This window comes from Astatotilapia calliptera, chromosome 1 (genome assembly GCF_900246225.1).
Source record: "Astatotilapia calliptera chromosome 1, fAstCal1.2, whole genome shotgun sequence".
NCBI lineage: Eukaryota > Metazoa > Chordata > Actinopteri > Cichliformes > Cichlidae > Astatotilapia > Astatotilapia calliptera.
Window position 1 is genome coordinate 18201135 of NC_039302.1, and position 19509 is coordinate 18220643.

General features: G+C 40.3%; 2 protein-coding genes across 6 annotated transcripts in view; both read left to right on the forward strand.

Annotated features, from left to right (window-relative positions):
* Positions 1-10513, forward strand: part of rras2 (RAS related 2) — a 28663-nt gene extending 18150 nt beyond the window's left edge. For all 4 annotated transcript variants that reach the window (XM_026167406.1, XM_026167424.1, XM_026167434.1 and 1 more), the window contains 5 exons: positions 4112-4199; positions 4407-4509; positions 6052-6160; positions 6830-6948; positions 8446-10513. In XM_026167406.1, coding sequence (XP_026023191.1) covers positions 4112-4199; positions 4407-4509; positions 6052-6160; positions 6830-6948; positions 8446-8533 — 507 coding nt within the window. In that variant the 3' untranslated portion in view covers positions 8534-10513. The remainder of the gene's footprint in view (positions 1-4111; positions 4200-4406; positions 4510-6051; positions 6161-6829; positions 6949-8445) is intronic.
* A 1508-nt stretch (positions 10514-12021) lies between these two features.
* The window catches only part of tub (TUB bipartite transcription factor), a 57849-nt gene continuing 50361 nt past the window's right edge, over positions 12022-19509 (forward strand). For both annotated transcript variants that reach the window (XM_026167365.1, XM_026167375.1), the window contains exon 1: positions 12022-12259. In XM_026167365.1, the coding sequence (XP_026023150.1) occupies positions 12204-12259 (56 nt within the window). In that variant the 5' untranslated portion in view covers positions 12022-12203. The remainder of the gene's footprint in view (positions 12260-19509) is intronic.

The window sequence follows — 19509 nt, forward strand, 5'->3', positions numbered from 1 at the left end:
AAACCATTCATCACCGGCACCCAAACAAAAGAAATTGATCATAAAATAAGCAGATCAGAAATCAATCCCTTGTTGTAGCCTATTTTTTTTTAACCCTTTCCTTGACTTTCTCCTTTATATGACAGCTTCTTAGTTTCAGCCCAGAAAACAATCTGTCTTTGTTTCACAATCATCTAGATACAGAACGGCCTCAGCACACAAAGCCGCACTGCTGCTGAGCCTCATCAACTGGGCCTCCACTCGTGGCCTTTAATGATTTCCTGGTGTGAGCGTACATGTGCTTTGTGTGTGTGGCTGGGATGTATAGCTAGAATGCTGGAGGAGGACTGAGCCACAGGATCAGACTTTGCTGGAAAGGCGGGGTAGGGTAAGATGTCATCTGTGACATCACCACCACTCGAAGGCTCGACCGGGCCAGCTCCGTGCTGCAGAGGTGGAGTTTCCTTCCTGTGGAGCTGACCAGGGCTGAGTGTGGCTTGACCCACCTTACCACCGACAGCTAAACTAGACTGGATTTATTTTTTCGTCATACAGTGTGTTGTTGTGTGCTCACTGTTGTGCTGGTTTTCTTTCATATTGTTAAGCTTTAGCACCTTTATTTGATAATTTGTGTCAAATAAACCAAAATTTTGTCCTGCTGCTGAGTGGAGGTGAAACCAAACCATGCTGCTAATAATGTGAGAAATAATTATTTGTTCTTCTGCTGAATTTGTTTGTTTACTCACTTACGAAGAAATGAGCAGTCTCTAATTTTTATGTCATTGTAGTGGGGAGAGACAGAATATAAACCAAAAATCCTAAAGAGAAAAACCCCCCAAAAGACAGGATTACATAGAAGTTAGAAACTGAGTAGGTTCCTTTAGGTTTCTTGGCTGCTGCTTCTCAGCTCGAAGCTTCAGTTCCTTCCACAAATTGTCTAAAAGACTGAGATCTTTGAAGACTGGCGAGGCTACTCCATGAATCCTGGTGTGCTTATTCTTTAGCCGCTGCTTTTTTTTGCCTTGGCAGTATGGTTTGGGTTATTGTCATACTGGAGGACTCAGTGATGGTCCATCTTCAGTGTTCTGACTGAGGGGGGGGGGATTTTACACGGCATGGCCTCGTCCATTAGCCCCTCAGTGCGCTGCAGTCGTCCTGTATCTTTAGCAAAAGAAAGAAAAACAGTCCAAAACATAATGTTTCCACCTCTGTGCTTGACTTTGGGATGGTTTTCTTTGGGTCACTAGCAAACTAAATATCCTGCTGGTGCAGAAAGATTTCCATCCGTTGCGCTGTAGTGTATCACGAATGGTGTTCTTTGGGATTGTGGTCCCAGCTGCTTTCAGATCATTACCACTTCCTTACATGTATCAGTTATGGGCTGATCCACCAGCTTTCTCATGATCATCCTCCCCCCATGAGGCAAGATCAGTTGATGGAATTTTTATATTTCTTCCATTTCTGAATAATCACAGCAACAGTTGTCACCTTCTCACCAAGTTTCTTGTCGATGGTCTTGTAGCCCGCCTCCAGCAGCCTTATCTTCCCTAATACATATCTTGCAAACACACACGTCCTGTTCTGGTTTATTAAAGATTTATTACACAAGCTGGTATACTGTATTTTATCTCAGGTTTGCAATGTTGCTGCAGAAAATCTTTAATGTCAAAGCTTTTGACCTCATCTGAATCCGTCTAGTCTTTTCATTTCTGTCTAGTCAAGTCATAATCTGCCTACATTCTTGAAAAAGTATTTTGCTTATCAGTTAATTTATTAATTGTGCGTTGTGCTCATAGCTGTAGGTTTAACATTTTTAGATGAAATACAATATGACAGCTAAAACACAAAAGTAAAAGCGAGCCGAGAGGCGATCAGCACCTTAAGGATACTACCTTTGTGGTGTGTGGTGAGCGTCTGGGAGCTACTGTTTCCCAAAACCTGCAGCTGTTCTCGTACTCGACATGCAGCAGATTCATTTCGTTATAAGGAGCCTGTTTCAGCTGATGAAGTTGTGGATTTATAGGCCATATTACTACCCATGATTCATGCTGGCACATGTCATATAGTTATTGGTAGCCCTCCTGTCATGTTGCACTTTCTCACCTAGCCCATCGCTTTGCTGTGGCCGAGCTGAAAGCCAGCCAGGCTGGGCTACAGCCCTGTTAGTGCTGGCTCTGGTGCTGCTGGCACTGCAAAACAGCCTCATCTATCACGGGAAATGGCAATGAGACAATCGGCCAGAGTGGAGTGCAGCATCTCCATCGCCTGCTCGCGCAGAGGAGGGAGAAGGGAGGAGCAGCCAGGGCAGAGCGATGCTCATCGTAGCCCGAGGTTGACAGAATAGGAATAAGAGATTGACGTGAGGCCGAGGTCACATGCTGAAGCTACAGCTGGGAGAGTGCTAGAGGTGGTGGTGGGCAGGGACAAGAAACATAAGCAGCATTTTTTTTTTGTTGTTGGGGTTTTTTTCTTAACCCCCTTCCTCTCCCTCTCTCTCTCTCTCTCGCTTTCTGTCTGTCTCGTCGTCTGAAGGCACACTGTCAGTGCAGGTTTGCAGTGTGCAGCGAGTTCTAGGATGCACAGTAATACTGATGAATTATTGAACAGCGGTGAACGGATGTGACACAGGCCAGTCTTGCTTCCACGCTACACAACGACAGGAGCGTGCGATGGAGAAATTACCTGCATGTGCAAAAAGCTGCAAGAGACAAAAAATATATAAATACAAAAATAAAGTACCCTATAACTGAAACAGAGCTTGACTAAGGACTAAGAAAGGCTCTATAGAAGGCACGAAATCTGATTATATGCAGTATCAACCAGAGACTTAAAGGCATAAACATTTTGATCCCATGAATATATTTGAGCATCCCAAGATACAATATTCATGGATCATCCGCGATGGAGCTGCAGAAATGATCCAACAGGCTAAAAAGAGTTTTGATAGCATATATGAGCTTCTCGTAGCTTTAAGTGGTGATGTGCTTTTGCAGTTTCAGTGCCACCATCACTTAATATTTATTGACTAAAATGTTTCAGTCCCTCTCAAATGAAAATTACGTTGCGTTAACCGCCTCCGTATTACTCAGAGATGTGCTACTGACAGCACATAGAGCAAGAGCTCTCTGTCTCCTCAGCTGCCAGCTAACCCCAAAATAAGTGGGATTGTGTGTGAGTCACAAAATAACATACAGTTTCAGGCACAAACAACGCCACTGCAACTGTAAAAGTTTAATTTGGCCTATTGTTAGAATGACAGGGAAACTTGTCTGGATTTTTATGTCCTCGTGATCACGCTGCGTTTTAGGGTGTTGGTTTGACATTCCCCGAGCACTCCCCTCAGCTGTCACCGCTTAACTAGTCCCAGAGGAGAGCGAGAACAACAAAACATGGGAAAAATGTAAAAAATGCACGACCCCCCCGTCTCACCCCACCTCCAACACCGCCCTGGCCCCACCCTTCCAGCTGAGGTTACTAAGAGACCAGATTTTGGCCTCGGAGTGAAAGAATCAAAGCCTACAGCGGTAACGGAGGAAACATCTTGTAAATGAGATATTAGCGTGAAAAGCAGGCTGCTGTCAGAGCCTAAGCGGCTTTTTTTTTCGTGCAGGTGTCCGCACAGAGTGTGCTTACCTCCTGCGTGCAGCATGCTAGTAAAGGTAGAGGTCAGTGGAACTGTAGTGTGTTTAAACCTAAAACAAAAGGACAAACAGAAGGGGCAGTTTTGAAGCCGCCTGATCAATGCACACAGTCGTTTTTCAGCAGCGTTTAAGCACACAGTGGAGGGAACAAAAGGGTAAAAAGTTAACTCAGACTTTATATTTTTAAACGTGCTGTGGACATGCTTTATGAATGGTGTTGAAATATAAACACATTTTTGTATAAAGACGTACACAAAAAAACATCTAATAACGTCACTTCATTTCATTTTATGTTTGTTTTTAATGTGAAATCTACAAAGATGGAGAAACAAAGTAAATGCACTGTAGGTTGGATGTAATGTTGATATGTCTAACCCGACGCAGTTCCAGGCCTCGGATGCATTCACAAATTCATTATTTCATTTGTTACAAGAAGTAGGCAGAAAGAAAATATTATCCACCTTTATTGTCGTTTTCTTTGCCTCCTACAGTCGTACTTTGTCACTGACTATGACCCGACAATTGAAGACTCTTATACCAAGCAGTGTGTGATCGACGAAAGGCCGGCCAGGCTCGACAGTAAGTGCACTTTGCTGAATAAACACGACCAGTGCAAATACGCAAGTACAAAGACGCACACGTAGCTCCTTTGTCCTGAAGTCTATTGCACTTGAGGAACTGATTTCAGAAGTTTATTTTGCTGTGAGCTACCCTGTGTGTGTGTGTGTGTGTGTGTGTGTGTGTGTACTTTTTTTTTTTGTCAACGCACATGTTCATGCTCTCTAGTCCTCGACACGGCTGGACAGGAAGAGTTTGGAGCCATGAGAGAACAATACATGAGGACAGGGGAGGGCTTCCTGCTCGTCTTCTCAGTCACTGACAGAGGAAGGTAAGTGACAGTTTTCATCATGTGCAAACACACACACGCACACACGCCTTGCACATTTCTGTTTACAGTAACATACGCTTGTGCGCTGCTCCTCCTCTATCTCCGACTCTAAAGTAAAACCATAAATCTTGCACCGATACTCTCACTTGTTGCTCTTACTTCCGGACCTTGTTGTTGCTCTTGTTGTCATATTCTTTTGTTCTTCGCACTTACCCCCTTATCCTGTTCTCTTGACTTCACCTTAGCTTTCTATTTAAAGCCTGCTGAAACAATAGCGCATGGGCTCAGAGAGCATTATACAAGTTGACGCTTAAGGGAGTTGACAAGAATCCCGTAGCAATCCCTGCTGAATTCCATCATGTATACAGTAGAAACATGCACGTATGTATGTACTAACAACACTCTGAGGCACAGAGAGTCCTTTAACTTGTTAAACCCCGGTGCATAGCACCCTGAGTCAAAGTAACACTGTCACGGACCTTTAATTTAAACTTTAGTCCACACTTTCTAATTGGTTCTGATTTTAAACAGCATTTAAAGGATGCCAGATTTATTTGGTCACCTTGGTAAAAACAAGTGTCATAAATCACTTTTAAGCCAGCGCCAAGCAAATTCATCTTTTGAAAATGAAGACAGGCTACTGCAATAGTGAAACTAAAAAGAATAAAGGGTGTTCCTCCTGTTTATGTAGATAATCTCAGAAACGGCAGGCTCCACCAGTTTCAGTAAAAGCCAACTGACGCCATATAGCAGCATCTAGGCTTCCTCTCTTCACTAATACTATTGAATAGAAGCAAAAAAGTAATAAAAATATGCAGATACATCAGTATGTCTCTGTATGTCTCTATGTCTCTCAGTATGTGTCGCAGCTTACGCCACATAAAATAGTGTTTTATGTGAAACTTTATAGAGTTTATGCTGTGATCTCTGTGTTTCTACTCATCTTCTTCATGCCTGCGTCCCTGCCCAGCAGTGCAGTGAGCTGCATTCCCCTTGCCCCCACAGCCTCCTCCCAATGTTTATGTTGTAAACAGCCTTTCCTTCCTCCATTTATATTAGTGAAGTCCTTCCAGATTTACTATGTGCTCACCAAGCTGTCTGTGGGCCCGATGCTGGAACGCCGCCCTGGGTGCACTGTTCCATTCTGGCCCCCCACCTCCTCCTTTTTTTTACTTATTTTTTTTAACATTTTTATTTTCTGTTGGGTTGAAACTAGCCCTCACATGCTATCTTTATTGTAGTGGCTCAGCAGTCAAGTCAGCATGCAGAAGAGAGCCTTAAATAAATGCATTCGACATTTTTTATATTCTGACATGTTTTAGCCTTTCTGTCTCATGCACGCTGCCGATGACCCTTATCTCTGGGTGATCGTTCTGTTCGCGTGGGTGTGGTAATGGTGGGCATTTGTAGCTACATTCCTTTTGCTTTGAAGTCTGTCTCATGTACATTTTTAGATGAATGCATTCATCGATATGTGAGAAAATATTGCACAACCTGTTTGTTTAGGGAACACGACCTAACACCACATACTATGATTTACAGCTTTGAAGAAATCTACAAATTCCAAAGACAGATTCTCCGAGTGAAAGACAGAGACGAATTCCCTATGATCCTTGTAGGAAACAAAGCAGATCTGGAACTACAGAGACAAGTAAGTCCAACAGATTGCACTGACAGGCTCACATGTACCCGGTTTGATCAGCTGAAGAGATAATACGAACCAGTCGGGAGGATTTTGCATTTGCATACTTGAAAGTGGTAGCGCAGCAGCTGCAGCGTAGCTGCTGAGATACAACAGGATGTGAGTGAAAGAATAAAAGAAGCTGCAGAAAGGCTGGTGTCGAGGGGAGGATGGATGGAAACAGGAGTGTGATGAAGTGATGAATTTTCAGCCGCTGGTGTGCAGTCAGGCCTCGCTCCCTTCGGTAAATCCACACCGCCCCCTAATGGTGAAAAAGAATCTTGAATCTTGATATAAATCAAGAATCTTGATCGCTGACCTGTGACTCCTTTTTGACTCCAAAGGGAGTCACGGTTAAAGCAGGTATTGTCCTCTGTGAATGCAACTTTGATTAATACAGATAGAGCAGCAAAAGGAACTGGTCGATGTTGCACACTATACTCATAGAATAAAGGCAAGTATGTGACAGACATATTTGATATTTTACAATATTATGACATTTGTAGCTTTTCAGTAAGTAATAACATTGTTTTTATAAACACAGTGATTGCATTGATGGATTGTAGAGCATGATCCTTCCTGGACTTCAGTTTACATTGAAGGTTCACGTCATCATTACCATCTTTCTTTTTGCCTCAGGTAACCCAGGAAGAGGGCCAGCAGCTGGCCAGACAATTAAAGGTCACATACATGGAGGCTTCAGCTAAAATACGAATGAACGTAGACCAGGCTTTCCACGAGCTGGTTAGAGTAATCAGGTAGGTGCTTTGTAAAAGTGTGTTGTTTTACATATCGTCCACATGTCAGTCTTTTGTGTTGTATCTGTAAACAGTGTGGAAGCTTTAGTGTTGAGGCATGTTGCACATATTGCTTAAAAATAATATGTCTAATCCTCAGAGTGCCCTGTTAAACACACTGCAGGATCTCAGGGTGAATGTTTACAGGAGCAACATTTTTTTTTCTTAAGCTCTTTTGTTTCCTGCCTAGCAAATTACTATAAAAACAGTGACAAGCTATGTCAACAGTTGCTGTAACAGATGAGTTACATTTCTTTGTTTCTGTCTATATTCTTTGAATTTTAAAATATAAATTCCCCACCACTCAAGTATAAAGTCCTAGAAAATATTCCAGAAGGCTTTAGCATAAAACAACTGTATCTGCATTCTGCAGGGAGCAATAGGACAGTATTTCCTTCATTTATTGACAAGGAGTGCTAAAACTAAGCACACAATCTCTGGCTGTGTAAAAGAAAAAATCATATTAGATAAAACTCAAAGGAATTTAAACTTTGGCTCACCATTAATTGTGGTAAAGATGAAGAAATTAATTATTAATTAGGTCACATTTCAATGTATGTGGTCATGGAAGTGTCACAGTCAAGGTTAATTTAAATTTAATGTAAACAGTTTCCATATGTACTCAGTAACAGAGGCCAAGAGACCAGTCCACATATGTATTCCACAACCAGTTAGAAAGTGGTTGCTAGAGGTTGTTGGCTGTCGCTAGGTGAAATCAGTTACAAACTAACTAACTGCCCGGTTCCTTGACTAGAAACAGTGGGTGACTCTGGTAATCTGTTAGCACCCTTGAGGAGGTTTTCAATTTAACCAAGTGACAGCAAGCAACTTCCAGCAACCCGTGACATGAACGTAAATGCTCCAGTAGTTCAGAACACAGCACCTTCTTCCTGTATTTACTTTTAATGTTCCCACCCCAAACACATCTGGACAATAAGCGGACTGAACATTCTCACGTGGTTTGTAGTGATGTGCTTGGGTTTGCTTGTTTTTTTTCTCTGTGTAAAAAGAAAGTGAATCATGTGAAAAAGCTACAAGTTTACAAACTCATCAACAGATTCGGACCAGAAAAAATGAACGATATGTGTGAAAATATCGTTCATATATCGAGGCTGCGTTATGGCAGCCTCGCTTCTGTCAGTCTGCCCCAGGGCAGCTGTGGCTACAACCGTAGCTTGCTTCCACCAGTGTGTGAATGCGAGAGTGAATTAATAGTGGTATTGTAAAGCGCTTTGGGTGCCTTGAAAAGCGCTATATAAATCCAATCCATTATTATTATTATTATTAAAATGCCCTGAGTTAAAAGGAAGGAGATTTAAAGGGATATAAGGTGCTTTTGGTGGATAACATGTTATAGATGATAGTTTAAAGACCGATTAAGTATCTCTGGCCATAATTACAGGGGGAAAAGTACACACTGGGTCCTTATAGCTATGCTCTATCTCTTCCAACTCCCAGGAAATTCCAAGAACAGGAATGTCCACCGTCGCCAGAACCTACAAGGAAAGAAAAAGACAAGAGCGGCTGCCACTGTGTGATTGTCTGAGTTGGCCTTATCACTGTAACTCATGCAGCTACTCTACCACCCCACCCACTCTGCCTGACATCACATCCTAAGTGGATGACTGACCGCTGCCTTCTCCACGTGCATGACTTCAGACAGCCTTTTCTGAAATACTTTGACCAGGAACTGCTGTCCCCAGGACATCGCTATGGACAACTGACAATGCCAAAATTTAACACCACTCTACCTTCAGCAGTAATCTTAATTCACACGAGAGTCCCAACACTAAACATTGCCTTCTAAATCAGCCTGACAAATTAATGTTTCGTACTCTGAAGGACTTCTCTTGCCTTGTAGTGACATTTGTACTTGCTACCGAGATTGAATGAAAACTATGTATCCAGAATGTTAATGACTTTCTTTAGTTTCCAGTGTCTGACCAGAGCAGAGAGATTATCTTATGAAGCTTTGTGTATGTTGTGCCATATCCACCTTTACTCCCATGTGCTAATCTGCTACTGTACATATGTGACATTTGTTGTGATTTTGTATTTCTAATGACCTATTAAATCACCACAGTACAGTGTGTGAGATTGAGTTTGGTTTTACATATATGAACTGAATATATAAGTATGTATATAAATATAATGATAGCCCTTAAAGCTATTATGAGATTAGAGGTTTCTGGCATTTTGCAGTGAATTCTTGATCTTTTTTGTGGTTTCTGCTTTCATTTTAGTCAAAAATGAAGTGTCTACTGTATTTTTTTTCTAAGTCTTACAGATTGAAGGATTGTTAAAAATCCTACACTTGTCAAAAAGTAGCAAATCTGTCTGAATTTCTTTCCTCGAAGGTGGCGGTTAGGTCAGCATTGGACATACTACATATTTTTTTCACATTTCTAAGAAGCAGTAGAAATAAAATAACTGGTAGCGCTTTGTGTAGCCTTGAAAACTAACCCGATTTCAGCTCAAAACACTGAAAACTACATTCTATACTCAGCCTTTGACGAGCAATGCTAGCAAATCCCTTTGTTGCAAATCAAGCTTTCAGAGCTCCATTCAATCTAGATCATTCCAGTGCAAAGCATCTTTTCTGTCAAACATTTAGTCCATGATGTAGATCAAATAACTGTTTCACCATTCCAATAACACAGTGGCAATGTGTTTGTTCCCTTTGTCTTTGAATTATTCTGTAACACGGCTTCCTCCCCCCCCCCCCCCCCCATCCCGATGGTCTGCCAGTTGGAAAATTAGGACAAATGGAAGCTTTGAGATGCACATCATAAGACAACCCATCTCCAGTGGGACATGAACTCAACGGACCTGCCACCTGTGGAGCAGCCATCGCCACATACCCAGTATAATGTTCTGCCTTCCCCTCCCACTTGTGTACTTCTGTTCAGGCATTCAAACAGAGTACTGCAGTTTGTTTTTCACTCATCATCTTGTAATATAAACCACAAAAATTAGACGATTGAAGTAACGGACTTGATTAAATGTTTCTACTCTACTTTTATACATTATTTTCTTATCAGACTAGTTGACAAGTATTTTTATATGTTTATAAGTGAATACATGTTCACAGCACAGCTGTGTATATATGTAAAGAAGAATATTTAATTCTCTCAATTATTTTAAACTGAAGATGACTGTTGGCCCAAAATTGCAAAATTGGATTTGTCACAAACATGTGACCAGGAAGGGTTTTTTTGCTTTTTTTCTTTAGTTGCTTTTTCAAAAAAATCTTATGTGGCTTAGTTATGGAGAGTATATTTATTATGAGGTGTTCATTACCAGCACAGAGTATAATAATGCCGGTTCAAGTGGAGGAGAGTTTGGGAAACTTTACAGAGGAGCTTTAAATTATACAAATGATTATTATAATTGCTGAAATCTCCCATCTTATTGCAAAACCTAGTGTGAACCCCAATCATACTGTTTGTTTTTTCTCTTCAACATCAGTGTCCTTTGCCCTGTGTCTAGCTTTTGGTGCTAAAATAAAGTCTGTTATTGAGCCTGAGGGGGTAGAGAATCTTTTTTTAGCTTTAAAAAATGAGATTGAACTGAAAATTCACTATTTACTGCAGATCTGCATTACTGTCCTTTAATCTGCAGGGGACTTCATTTTGGCATGCTTTAACCGAGGCATATAAATTTCCAGACACCTTACATAATAATACACATGTTTATTCTATAAGTGTTGAAATAAACGTGTAGTCTAGACCTAAAACAGACCAAAAAAGGCCAGATTCAGACAGATCAGTCGCCTTTTCATACTTTCTTCTCATTTTGAGTCTTTGAGACCAAAACATGTTACTGACAATGATTTAATAAGCTCCCCGAACCCAGTTAAATTCACACAACTGTGCAAAAGCAAACCTCCATAAACAGCTACATGCATGTATTTGAACCACAGGGTAACTGTTTGACTAAAGGGAAATGCTATTAAGTACATGTACCAGAACATGGTCAAGGCAATGGTTCTCATTTTTCTCTCATACCTTACATCAGATGATACAAAACACCACCCAACCCACAGTTTTTTTTTTCGCCGATAGAAAAAAATGACCCAAGTAAATTATTGAAATAAAGGTCAGTAAGATAGGATCAGTAAAGTCTTACATATAGTAGCTCTGTGCCTCCAAGGGAGGGCTGCCTACACTGTTTGAGAACCACTGGGTTTATATAGAGAGCACATAATACAGAGACATAAAGCTCGATGACAAATTGATGGAAGGACTTAGCTCTTAATAAGTCCTTCCATCCTAATAAGTCCTTAGCAAAAATAACGGGCTATCATAAACATCTTAACAGCTCCTTGGCATAATTCCTTGTCAACTGAAAGAATTTACATCATTCGTTTACTATAATTTAATGATATTTTGATTTTATAATCACACACACTATGCCACTATTTGTGCAATAGGTTCTAGAGAGTAACAGCAATGTCAAAATTCGAGCATATGTGATATTTGCGCCTGCAAAATAGCAGAAACTGGAAAATGAAAGTTGCTCATTAGTGCAATCTCAGGCGCGTTCCTCCTGAGATTAAATACGAGAAAATGAAAAATTTGAAGGAGTTTGTATTTTTATTTGTTGGCATAAATGGAAGGCTATTACAGGTGAAGCTCAAGAGGATTTCCTGCTTGTCTTTCACCCCAATTGGCACCTTTACTCCGTGGATTAGTTTGCCAAATGAGCATGTCCACGTGTGTGACCAGGTATTCATTTATTTAAAACAAAAAAGCATCAGTCAGCAGTGAGCTGATACATACAAGTATCTTTTACTGTGCAGCTGTCAGCAAATGAGTAAAAAAATGCTTATGCGTTCATGTCCTTGCATGGCAGCAATCAAAAGAAAGCGTAGTGCCATACATCGGTGCGGACTCGTTAATTAGGGTGAAGTGTATGTAGGGCGCAGTCAGTCTGTATAACTAATCGGCGCCGTAAACGACTGAAATTGGTAGATGCGCGTGCACTGGAGCTGACAGCGCTCGCGCTCGCTCCCCTCTCTGTAGTGGTATAGTCCATAGGATAGCGTCTGGCTGCGCGGAGCCATCCTGCTCATTCACTAAACGGCGATTCCATTAGTTCGTCTTTGCCGTGGCAACGAAGAGGAGGGCAGCGTTTGCGCTTTGATTTTTTTTCCTTTCTTTTATTATTTATTTTTTTTATTTTTTGCCGTCTCACCATCCAGTCCAATCCCTGCCATGGAGGGAGTCAGCAGCAACAGGAGTATGTCTTACAGTAGATGGAGTTATGACAGGTAAGCGAGCTTTCCCATAATGCCAATTGTATGTTTAAACCAGTATGAGGTGTGATGCGTTTCGCATGTACTGTCACTCAAGGGCGATATTCTTAAGGTTTAGGCTGTACATCTTTGGGGGACCCCCCTCCCCTGCGGAATTAGGTTAGTTGGCAGGTGAAACCGAGCAGGAAATGAGAAATGTGATAAGAGTACATCAGTAGCCTGAGCATCGTAGTGTGTTTGCTGTCTGCTACACCGGATGTTTGCTTCACTCTGTGTTGTCATGATGTATTCAGAAATGTCCTACCTTCCCAGGCAGCCCACCATTACCAAAACATTCCCCTGGGAACGGCTGAAGTGTTTATGCTTAAGGCTGTTTCTGTCCACCTATCTATCTAGCTATGCTGGAAACGTGACTGTGTTCGTTCATTACAGTGATCCCAGAGCTTCACTTAATTAGGCAGGAAGTTGGCAGACTGGGTCCCAGTAGGGGTGACTGTGATCAAAACCTCACATTTTGTTAAAAATTAAAACAGGCATGTGGAGTATGAACACAGAAAGCATAAAAGATACACCCACCCTGTACAGCCACTGTTCCTCTCAGCTTCACCGTAGCAGTTTTTAATAAGATGCTCAAATAAGAAGGTGAAATGTGCTTGAAAGTGTGCGATTCATGACACATTTGCATGCCATAATAACAAAAACATTCATTTGGTGTGTGTGGGATGGCATTGCCATAATGTCAGTGGTAAGTGTGAATGAGTCAGTCCTTCTGAATGGCCTTGCCCAATGAAAATGACTCCAACATAGCATGCTTTGAGTGTGTCACTCTGTTACATGTTTATCTATATACGCTAAAAAATGCTGGGTTATTTTCACAACTCAATTTCTGGGAAGTCGAAGGGTTGTAGGTTGGGTTAGTATGGCCAAATATCGGTTAAAAAGTCATGACTCAGGAGTTGGGTTGGCGATGTGCCGGGTTCTTTAATTAACTCTACAGCTTGACTAATTCTGTTGGGTCATAGACTCGGTAGCTTTGATCAAATATTGGGTTAAATTTTACCCAATTGGTTGGGTTGAAGACAAGCATCAGAAGAAGGCACATCTTTCTTCACAAACCATCATTTTCAACTAGATCTTATCTTATCTTATCTTATCTTATCAACCTGATAATATATCACTGGACTTCTCCTCTTCCATGAAATAAAACATGGTAAGTAAAAGGTGAATTCTTACAGTTTAAAAGTGATGGGGTTATTTTTGATAATTACAGTTTATTGGTTTATAATAGAATTTATAATAGAATGATAACAATTAAGTCGAATAGGACGTCTATGTAATTACATTTGATATTAGCACAACACCTGTTAATGTCAGTTATTGTAGCGAGACAGCACACTTACAAGCATACCTCTCTCCACAATATTCAAGCATGGCTCAGTCTAAATTTGCAGTGAGCAAAAGATAAACATAACGTTAAAGGAGTTTTTGTCACTGAAGATACGCTACCACCGTAAAGCTGAGACAAGATTTAAACTAAGCATAAAGCAGCCCGACCTTTGAAAAACATATCTGCAGAAACTTTAGTCTGTAAGCTGCCTTGCATAATCCTGCAAAGTGCTGTTTCTATGGGATAATAAACAATTGGGGGCGGGGGCATCTTCTTAAGAGAGACTGGCCAGTCTGAAACTCCAAACGCAGATAAACTTTTAGAGGAGTTTGCATTAGCCTCTGAACCATTTTAAGGATTTGAATCACAATATAGACAAATGAAGTATTTCACCCAGTCTGGATACTTCATACAGCCAGAAGCAGTTCCTTTCCCTGGGTTTTCCTATATGCAGGAAATCGATGGAGAGACAGGGACAGTGAAACAAGTAGCAGTGTGAGACACCTTCTAGTATGTTCCTCTGAAATCTATTTTGAAAGTCATTCTTGAAAGTCCAGGAACAATGGAGAAAATTTAAAAAAAAAAAACAGCCCTTGAAGATTTTACAGATGAAACATTCTTTGCAAATACTCTTCTTCTTTCTGAGAATTTGTCTTTTCTATTAGCACTTTACAATGATGATTGTGAGATGGTAAATCCACTTGGATCAAAACTATCAGTCCATAAACTAGGGTTGTATCATATATCACTATATCAATAAGTGCATGCCAAAAGAGTTTCTTGCTAGTCTAAAAATCTCACTTCTTATTGGCAGTAAGCAAGACTGATGATGTAAAAACCCATGGAATAAATGCTGTATTGGAGGCAATTGTGAATGAAATTACATATCTGGAAATTAATGGCTTTCAGGTGGAAATCCCACAATTCGAAGGGAGTGTAAATGCTAGAATGGCACAGATCTGTGGGTACAGCGTCGGACTCAACAGCATACTTGGCTACACAGAAAGTTTTGCTGGCAACAGTGTGTGTAGATGGTGTCGGATACACAGAGATGTTCTGAAGGTACAGACAATTGAAGATCCGTCAGCAGTGTGTGATAAAGAAAACTACATCTCAGTCTCTCTTCTACGTCACCAATTTCAAACTGGTATTAAAAGAGATTGTTCTCTTAATAAGTTGCTGTTCTATCATGTCACTGACAATGTTGCTCCCAATATTATGCATGATATCCTTGAAGGAGTTGGGGATTGGGAAATTAAGCTAGTGCTAAATGCATTGATGGACCAAGAAGTCCTGACTATTGAGCAACTTAACTATAGATTGACCAGTTTTGACTATGGGGGTTGTGATAGTCGCAACAAGCCATCAGCTATCAAACTCAATGGCTTAATATATGATTCTGCATATAGGCAAACAGCGATATAGACATGGTGCTTACTCAGACTGCTAACTCTCATTATTGGGGATTTCCAGAGGGAAACCAATACTGGGAGTTACTCATTTTATTGCTTAGCCGTATGGAGTTGATTTCTTTCTCCTTCATTAACGCAAGGAACAGTAATCTTTTTGAGACATCTTATTCAGGAACACCACTGTCTTTATTTGGAGCTCTTTCCTCTTAGACACTTGAAACCCAGTCACCATTTCATGCTACCTTATTCTGGAGCCATCAGAAAATTGGAGCGCGTAGTTCATTTCTGCTAATTAGTCATGTGTACTGCAACTTTCCGAAGATTTATAAAACCCAAGCTTACAGACATCAAATAATGATGTGCTACACTCTTCTTTCCGGCCAGATGCTCGCTCATCGCCTTGAAGTTGAGCCAGGAAGCACCAGACTGCTTGGTGCTGTAGATGATTTTGAAAAACTGACAAGTGGATTTGAGGGAATTTCTGTTTTCACAGAAGGGTTTTTGCCATCTTGGATTGAGTGCAAGGGTACAAACTACAGATCAGGAATGACACTATTGTTGTCTCACTCTGAAGATGGGGAGCCCCTGTTCGGAACCGTTAAGAGCATTGTGACAGTAAACTCCAAACTATTGTAAAAAATTAAAAGGATTTGAAAGGCATTTCTTTGCCTTCAGTGTGTCCTATTTCCGAATTTGTGGCACTGGACACTGAATCCATTGATGACCATCACCCCCTCCATGCTGTGAAACGGCGAAAGGAGAATAGCAATGAGTTTTGCATTTCTTTAAGATGTAGAATTTTTTAAACATTGGAAATTATTTTGCGTAAATGGTTTTACAAAAACCTTTTGTGTTTGTCTTGATCTATGAACAAAAGCTACTTTTTTTCAAATTCAATAATAGAATTCTAATTACATCATTTTGGAGAAAATCAGCAGTTTCCTCAGTGACATTTACATTACAGTGGTAAGTATAACCAGTGTTCATAAAGGTACATGAAATAATCTGAGAGGGAGTTTACCTGTTGCCATTTTTCCAAAGTGTTGAGTTGATTTTTTTATGTTCTTAAAAAACCAAAGTCACCACTTTTTTAATGATTGAGGTTTTTACATGTAAAAAGTGTTACTTGTATTTTACTTTTATTGTTTGATATATTTTGTATGAATTTTGCTGTTTATATTCTATGTGTCATATGGCAATAAAAGTACTTTTTATCTTGAATTATCTTAAATTCATTTTTTTATATGCTGAATTTAAAGTAGGTACAAATCTTTAGATTTTACCCAAATAATAATTGTATTATAACCTTTGTGATGGGTTATGATTTTTTGTAACCTCAGCTTTAAACATTGGTCAATTTAACCCAATTTTTGGATAGTTCTCCTAACCCAGTATGCTGGATCAAACCAATAATCCAACCCTGTTGAGTTGAAGCAACCGAGGGGTGGCTCGGCCAAAATTTGACCCACTGGGCTACAAATTCAGTTATTTTTAACCCAGCAGTTTTTAGTGTGTATCAGCTACAAGCACAGTTATTACACATATCTTCAGTAATAGTCCCTGGCACTAGGGCTGGGTATCGTCACTGATTTCTTGAATCGATTCAATTCCGATTCACAAGGTCCCGAATCGATTCGATCCACGATTCGATTTAATTCGATTCGATTCGATTCGATTCGATTCGATTCGATTCGATTTGAATCTGGGAAATTCTGACAGTCAGAAATATTATAATTCAGATCAGTAGATTTACATATTTTTGTATCTGTAAAAAGGAAGCTGACACACGCAAGACTTTATCAAAGGTGTAAGCGTCACAGCAGATGCCTTTGTGTCAAAGTAGCTGAGGATAAAACAGAAAAACATGAAGGTGATTTTTCCTGGCCTGGGATTTTATAAAAATATTCTGCAGTACATCAAAAACGAAAGAAAACCATTAATCAACACATGAACATTGCCTCTGAAGTTACAGAGGTTTTACTAGAGACACGGCTAGCCGTTTTGCATTTTGCATAATTTTAAAAAGTTTAAATTTGCTCAGAAGCCTATTGAACCTATTGAGAAATTAGGTTTTCTTTTCGGAAGTATATAAAACGGAAAAAAAAAAACGTCGGCCGACAGCGCTGTGGTAGACTTGTGCTTAATAAACAAGCGAATAATGAAGAAAACAGATTTTTAGACGGGAAACTGTTGTTGAAGTACAGAGAGAGAGAGAGAGAGAGAGCTGTGCATCATGGTCGAAGCAAAACAGCAAAAGTCAGAGTGAATCCATGACGATGTTTATGTGAAGCTTAGTTTGGATCTTCTTTTGCTGCTGGTTCGGTCAATATTGTTTGGAGAGACATCAAACTAACAGCTTTAGAATCGGCGCATAAAGGGCGTGAACACAAAGCGCGGACCTGCCGACAGATCAGAATCAGCAAGCTGTCGGCTTTCAGCCCCGACTGTGAGAAAGGCGACATCTAACTGATTCTGATCCGCGGGTCGCGCTGTGTGTCTAAGTCTTTGTGCAGAATCCATGTTCCTGCTCTCATTTACTGTTTTAGCTGTTTGGTGGTTGTTGAAATTTTGTGAGATGTCACCAGAGATTCTGGCATTTCGGGCAAAATAAATTTATATTAAAAAATCGATTCAGGATTTTAATGAATCGATTTTACGTTATCCAAGCCAGAATCGATTTTAATCAATAAATCGATTATAAAAACCCACCCCTACCTGGCACGCGTCCTACAACTGAGTCCTGCCTGCTGAATGTTGGCACTACCTGTTCTGTATATTTCCTATAGTTGGACTGTTAATCCAGCCAAGGCAGATGATCCATCCCTCTATTCATCTATCCATCTGATTTTCTTACACTTATCCAATTCAGATGGAGCTTGAAGCCGATCCCAGCTGGAGGGTGAGAGGTGGGGTTCACCCCGGACTGGTCGTCAGTCTGTCACGTGGAAGAAAGCACTGCTGTTGTTTTTAAAAGTTCGATTAAAAAAAAAAAGTGATTTGACATAAAATCTCTATGCTGTTCGTTAATGAAGCAATTCCTCTTTAGTTCAACTCAGCCAGCAATCTAAAATACAAAATCAATGGTACCATTGCTGTATCATTGATCACAAGCGGCACAGACGAGGTCATACTGTGACAGCAGTAGGGCTCAGACAGTGAAATTAGTATTCTAAATCTGTGCTTGGATCTCCCAAGAATTTGTTGTCAGAGCCACTGGTCCCTCAGCCTGCTACAGTTTGTTCTGTAAAATTATATTTATAGTGTTTTAAAATCATTGGTTTATAAGATGTGCCAGAGTCTGTGCTTTAAAGGATGTGTTTTGGGGTTTTTTGTGTGTGTTTGCAGCAATTTCATCTCATGTGTTTCTGCCCTGAAGCCATTACTTCATTATACAAATGCATTGTTTTGGGCGTGCCCAAATGAGAAGCCTCTCTGCTAATGAACTGCTGCAATAGACTGACGTTCACCCTAGAGGAGATATAGCCAGTTAAGAGTGATTGCTTGTGTGATGTGGATATTTCTTGCCAGCGCAGGACATCAGCATCAGGGGTCAAATTTAGGTCACTAATATAATTGCTGAATCACCAAACCCCAAGTCTCCCTTCTTTCTGGTTATTAGTCTAGAAAAATAGAAGAGACATGCACCTGTGTTATGAACAGACTCCCTAATAAAGAGGGATGGATTATTAATTCTCCGACTGATTTCTGATCAATTTGTTTGTGTAGAAAAGAAAAGTAAGTACACAAAGATTTTCAGTATCAACATAAATGTTTTATTATTACAGAGATGATATGGGCTACCATTTTGGAAGCTGCCAAGAAAAATAAACATTGCATAATAGCATGAGGCTTATTTGATTGTTTTATGGTGACAAAGATGCTGATACGTAGAAATTAATTCTCGCTGTGTTTTTACTTTAATACTGGGTGATGTGTAGATGATTCAGTTCTATCATTTCTATTCAGTTTTTATTTATGCAGCATGCATTTCCCAAAAGATCTCACAACTGAACAGTTTCTTTTTGGAAAGAGAGTCAGGAGAAAAATAAAAATACTCCCTGTAACGGTAACAGGAAGAAACCTTCATCCAACCAGGTTCAGGAAGCCCATCTCTCAAAATTGGTTAAAAATCAAAGAAAAGGGGAAAGAAAAAAGCCGCAATCTTTAATATAAAACACTCAGCAGGTTGGTGGGACCATTATCCAGAGATCAGGAAGATGCATCATGGGAGTCAGTGATACCTGCGCGGAGTGCAAAGCACAAATTGCAGGAGAGAGAAAGGACAAACCTAATGACATGCAATGGTTGTATATAAAAGCCAAGAGAGGGAAGGACGGTCAGAGAGGAAAATAGTTTTGATTGCTGTATGAATGGGAGGTCCTACAGTAGCCTGAGCCTATAGCACCATTACTGAGGTTGGGTTCTGGCTGACGTAACACAGCCCCTACTCCAAACTTTATCATAAA